This window comes from Sinocyclocheilus grahami, unplaced genomic scaffold (genome assembly GCF_001515645.1).
Source record: "Sinocyclocheilus grahami isolate Dianchi unplaced genomic scaffold, SAMN03320097.WGS_v1.1 scaffold377.1, whole genome shotgun sequence".
Taxonomy (NCBI): domain Eukaryota; kingdom Metazoa; phylum Chordata; class Actinopteri; order Cypriniformes; family Cyprinidae; genus Sinocyclocheilus; species Sinocyclocheilus grahami.
This window is the reverse complement of record NW_015505556.1, coordinates 977,553-983,841: the sequence shown is the minus strand read 5'-3', so window position 1 is coordinate 983,841 and position 6,289 is coordinate 977,553. Positions and strand designations below refer to the sequence as shown.

Here is a 6,289-nt window from a genome sequence, read left to right as displayed (position 1 = left end):
GCAATCATATCGTTCTTATGGAGATGACATAATTACTCTGAGCTGTTTACAAAGCTCCGCTGTGAAATCGTGATGTACAATAAATTGCATATTTAGAAATAGGTTGATGTATTCTCCTGTGTTGGCAAAGGTTTATAAATGATTTATGTTACAAATCTAGTGAGATAATGCACTGTTTTCACAAATGAATGTTAAGCAATTCAAATTCACAGCATATGCAGAGGAAGAGTTTAGCCCCTTTCACACATACAGTCTTTACTGGTAAATTACTGGTAAGTTACCATTAAGAGATCATGTGTGAACAGGACCTTTTCATTTACCTTTCCGGTAAATTGGTTCTGGCAATCATATCGTTCTTATGGAGATGACATAATTACTCTGAGCTGTTTACAAAGCTCCGCTGCTTTTTAATTAGTTTTTCTATGTAAATATGCGCTAGATGGACATCGCAGCTTTTTGTTGCGCTTCCCCATTCATCAGGGCTGCGACTCCGCAATTGGATGCGCGTCTCGTGTTTATAAGAGCAAAAAATTCTGATTGGCTAGTAATGTCTGTTTGCTGTGCTCCACTCATACCATTGGTAGGCGAACTCATGGACTCGAAAGTGTTATCAACAATTTTTTTTTAATGTAGGATTATTTTTTTCCGCAGCCAAACATTGCACGCCGGAGATCCGGCACGGTGCCGGAGAAATTTAAGCCCTGTATTTACTATTTATTATTATTTACTCCATGCAAATTCCTAAATGTATTCATTTAATTTGAATAATAAGACACTATAGCAATCAAATAAAATGAGTATCAACAAAATCCATTGTTGTAGAATTGGTACAGAAGCTGCACTTGAAGTGGCATTTAGATTATTTACAGACTGATGCATGAATACGTTCTGGCAATCATATCGTTCTTATGGAGATGACATAATTACTCTGAGCTGTTTACAAAGCTCCGCTGCTTTTTAATTAGTTTTTCTATGTAAATATGCGCTAGATGGACATCGCAGCTTTTTGTTGCGCTTCCCCATTCATCAGGGCTGCGACTCCGCAATTGGATGCGCGTCTCGTGTTTATAAGAGCAAAAAATTCTGATTGGCTAGTAATGCCCGTTTGCTGTGCTCCACTCATACCATTGGTAGGCGAACTCATGGACTCGAAAGTGTTATCAACAATTTTTTTTTAATGTAGGATTATTTTTTTCCGCAGCCAAACATTGCACACCGGAGATCCGGCACGGTGCCGGAGAAATTTAAGCCCTGTATTTACTATTTATTATTATTTACTCCATGCAAATTCCTAAATGTATTCATTTAATTTGAATAATAAGACACTATAGCAATCAAATAAAATGAGTATCAACAAAATCCATTGTTGTAGAATCGGTACAGAAGCTGCACTTGAAGTGGCATTTAGATTATTTACAGACTGATGCATGAATAAATTTACACTGCAGTTACAGCATTAATAGTGTTACAACTGCATTTATAGTGTTATAAGATATATTGTTATATATATTTTTAAAGGGGTCATTTGATGCAATTTCAATTTTTCCTTTCTCTTTGGAGTGTTACAAGCTCTTGGGATATCTGCTTCGTCATGCCTGGAGCTGATCCGTGCTGGTTGCTGAGGAAATACTACAACTTCGCACAGTGGATCGCCGGATCGGCTTTCACCGTGGAAGAAGCGGAGTCCGGGGTCATCACATGTGGTAAGGGAAGTAACATTTCCGTCACACGCTTGAGGACTTCGGCCAATCACAACGCACTGGATAGCTGGCCAATCAAATATGAGCTTTGTAAAAATCGACGCGTTTCAGAAAGGCAGGGCATAGAGGAGAAACAATAATGTACAGTATGTGGAAAATAATGTGTTTTTTTAACCTTAAACCGCATAAACACATTTCATTACACCAAATACACAAAATAATGTTCTTTTTAGCAGCATCATATGACCTCTTTAATAATACTTTATATATGAAAATAAAAACACCAGTAGAGGGTGGCAATTCACTGTCTTAAAGGGATAGTTCCCCCCCCAAAATGAAAACTTGCTGTTCATTAACTCACCTCAGGCCATCCAAGAAGAAGTAATGGTCTTTTTCTTCAGTAGAACTGTTAAGAAGATTTTTAGCTGAAACCGTGGTCCTTGGTGATTCATAAAAGGCAGGTCAGCTACCGACACTTGAGAATCAAAAAAAGCATATACAGGTAAGACAAAATTAATTAATACCCATGGCTACTGACTAGGCCTATATATTGAGCTGTTCGTTAACCATATATTTATGGTATATATCTTCTATGGTAACCATAGTTAAACATTGGGGGGTATAAAGTAAAATAATAGTACGGTGAAAGAAAAGCTAGGATTCTAGCTAAGTAGTAATCATTTTGAACTATTCGCAAAGAATATTTTAAATATGCACACGTTCACTCTTATATGTACGTTATGCCAAATATGCCGAAAACGCAAAACGTTTCATGTGTCGTCATTCAGTTAGGATGGATCACGTAAATTTGACATTTTCAATTCAAAAGGCCATATTTGAGGAAAACGTCTAGTAGTTTGCTAACTTTACTCGCTGGATATTACTTTCGGTCGCTTATCAAATATTAAATGTTTCGCTAAGTTACTTCCATCTCGCTAACGACGTCAAAAACTGACGCCCAGTGTTGCCAGATTGGATGGACGATTTCCAGCCCAAAAGCTCACAAAAACCTGCCCAAAACGTTAACTGTCAAAATAATGTGATAGAATATGTCAATCAAGATTGATAAGGGCCATTTTAAGTCCTTAAAACAATAAAATGACGACAAAATCATATAAATATAACGTGCATGTCTGCAGCCAGACCCTTCTCAAAAAAACTGTCATGTTAACGTTACTCCTCATGCTGTTCCAAACCTGTACGAGTTTCTTCTGTTGAGCACAAAAAAAGCCATTCTAAAGAATACTGGTAACAAAACCGTTTACGGTAAACATTCAAATGACACTGGCTAAATTTCGCTCTGCATGGGAAGGCCGTAACCATGTCATGAACATTTGGGGGTATTAAGTATAAAGTAAAGTTAAACGTTTAATGTGTAACGTTACGTTAGTCACGTTCAGTTAGAATTAATCACGTGATACCATAATTTCAATTAAAAACGGCCATATTTGAGGGAAAAGTCGATATTACTGAAATCAGATATTACTGTTGGTCGATTAACGTTTCTATCGTAAAACAGTTGTCAAATATTAAATGTTTCGCTACTTCCATCTTACCTCGCTGACGAGTGACGACCTTAACCACGGACGCTTCGTAACCGTTACTGGAATTCGCGCGCTCTCCTTCTGTTCTGTTAACAGTAAACCCCGCCTACTTTTATTTGATTGGCCATCTAAATCATTTAAGCGGGAATGGCGTTTTTGGTTTCACAGTCTATGGTTCGCATGGACGCGCATCCTCTATGCTGGAGGTAGTTGCGCCTGGTCGTTGTTTTAACTGTTGCAATAGGTGTACAATATTTATCAGAAGGCTGGAAGTAGCGCTCTTTGATCAGAAAGCAATGAGAAAGTAATGTGAAATTCAACTGGCCCCTGGCCTTCATGAACATTTGGGGGTATTAAGTATAAAGTAAAGTTAAACGTTTAATGTGTAACGTTACGTTAGTCACGTTCAGTTAGAATTAATCACGTGATACCATAATTTCAATTAAAAACGGCCATATTTGAGGGAAAAGTCGATATTACTGAAATCAGATATTACTGTTGGTCGATTAACGTTTCTATCGTAAAACAGTTGTCAAATATTAAATGTTTCGCTACTTCCATCTTACCTCGCTGACGAGTGACGACCTTAACCACGGACGCTTCGTAACCGTTACTGGAATTCGCGCGCTCTCCTTCTGTTCTGTTAACAGTAAACCCCGCCTACTTTTATTTGATTGGCCATCTAAATCATTTAAGCGGGAATGGCGTTTTTGGTTTCACAGTCTATGGTTCGCATGGACGCGCATCCTCTATGCTGGAGGTAGTTGCGCCTGGTCGTTGTTTTAACTGTTGCAATAGGTGTACAATATTTATCAGAAGGCTGGAAGTAGCGAAAACCAGCCAGAGGAGCTGACACCTCCTCCAGCTGGTTCAACTGGCCCCTGGCCTATGTTAGCTGAACCTCTGCTAGACCTTCCTCTCCCTATACTCCCTTTTATATTCATTCATATAGCAGATGCTTTTAATCAAAGAGCCACTGGTATGTTTCTCATGTGTATGACAATATCTCTTTGATGATAAAGCAATGAGAAAGTAATGTGAAATTCAACAAAATCTGTGCTTGTAGTATCAGAGGTTAAAGGTCCTAATGAAATATTCCTTTTGGCAATACTTCTGATTATTTTGTTTAATTCCGGGCAGATGGGTTGGAAATGCTCCGGGTTGTTAAAATAAATATAGAAGTGGACTGCTGACTTGTTGTCGGGCCGTGTTATTTTGCTTGGTCCCCTATCAAATCTCTTTGTGAGGTCTAAACTTTATAGCCTCAGTGTTGAAATTGATGAAGAAAGTGGCATGTTGATATTAACATTAAAAGCAAATGTAACATCAAGGGTGTTACCATTCACTTTAGATGTGTTATTGTTGTCAATTATTATTGTTACTTATGCTTTATGCAAAGAACAGAGTTTTAATACTTTGACAACATAATCAGCAAATTCAGTTTGCTTTGCAAGTTACACCCTTGCAACCGCAAACTATGAAATTTGACGCATCATCAGCAGTTTATTAATCCTTCCTTATCAATAACTTTTAACCAAAGAGACACTGGTATGTTTCTCACTTTTATGACAAAATCTGTTTGATGATAAATCAATGAGAAAGCAATGTGAAATTCAATGTGCTTGTTTCTGTGCGTGGGCATTTTGTCCTGAAAACTACCTGTTCCAGTATTCCTCAGCTTAGTGTCACACACATGTGCGAATAATTTTTTCTCTATATGTAGGTGTGGTGGTGTTGATTCTCACCGTATAAGCAAGACAGAGACCCTTTTGTGTGCCTGCGTGGTCAAAAAGAACTGTAGTAATGTCACATCATGGTGAGAATCCACTGCCGGAGAGATCATTGTTCTTCCAGACAATACAGCAGACACATGACTTTATTTTGGGAAAGAGAATTCTAATGATCTATGTGGCTCCCAGTTGTTAAAAGTTTAATGCTGTCATATCATCAGTGAGGGAGCTTAATGGAATTTAATTAACTCCTCAAACAGTGGGGAAATTTCTCACAAAATTATATCAGAAGTTTCAGTTGTTTCTGCAATTTGACCCCTTGACCTCCAGCTGACACGTCAGGCATTTCATACCAGTGCATTATACTTTACACATTATAGATAATATATGTTAAACTGCTATATTGTGCATGTTACTCAATGCATGCTCGACATTCAATTGTTCAGAGAAAGTTTGGGAAAGAAAGTCTCTGAAAACATTTTATGACTCATCCGAGTTTCATTTTTGTATTACAGGAAAAAGTGCATCCTCATTTGATGTCTAATTCAGGTTACCTAGAACATGTATTTTTTGGGGTTGTCTTTTCTCCCTTTTGCTTAAATAGGAGACTTACAGAAAGTTTAAAAATAGAAAGTAACTAACTTTGAGTCAGGGAAATAAAGGTGGAGTAGATCTATGGAATACTATGGAAGTGTTACCCAACCATCAGAACTTCTCTTTTTAACAAAGGGCCCCTGTGTGTGACCCTGGTCCTTACGGAAAAGAGACAAAGTTTCCAGCAATGACGTGTTTGCAAAGACTACGCTGGTTGTAGTAAATACCCAAGCCTTGATTCTTTTTCCACAGAGGCAGAGCTGCATACACACAGACTGTACACACTTAGCACCTCTTAGACTGCTTGAGGACCTTGTATATGTGTGATGTCAGAGGTCATAAAGGAAACGGAGAGGATGTGTGAGTCAGGGTGTGTCTTGTGCAGAAAGAAGGGCAGTCAGCGATAGAGAGACGGTGGGGCATCAATGGGCGTGGATGGTCTTTCTTTATAAAACGGATCCTAAAAGCAAGGTATTACAGGGAAGATAGCTGTCTTGGACTGAACTACGGAAAGTTACAGCAAACATCAAGAACAGCATTGTACAAAGGTTCACCGATCACTTACAACAAGTGTCAAGCTAAATCCATCGATGGCCAGCCATAATGGTAAGAAAGTCACTTTAGCATATTTGTTTTTTTATAAATATTGCTCAAAGAAAGAACTAAGTATATCAATATGATAGATAGCAATAACACGGTATGCTGTTTAGCATATATACTC

The 6,289-nt window shown here is 38.1% G+C and overlaps 1 protein-coding gene across 1 annotated transcript in view; it reads left to right on the top strand.

Moving 5' to 3' along the window:
* The first annotated feature begins 6,158 nt into the window (after positions 1-6,158).
* LOC107549651 (protein-glutamine gamma-glutamyltransferase 2-like) overlaps positions 6,159-6,289 on the top strand; it is a 9,090-nt gene continuing 8,959 nt past the window's right edge. The window contains exon 1 of the mRNA XM_016230819.1: positions 6,159-6,174. Within this exon, the coding sequence (XP_016086305.1) occupies positions 6,159-6,174 (16 nt within the window). The remainder of the gene's footprint in view (positions 6,175-6,289) is intronic.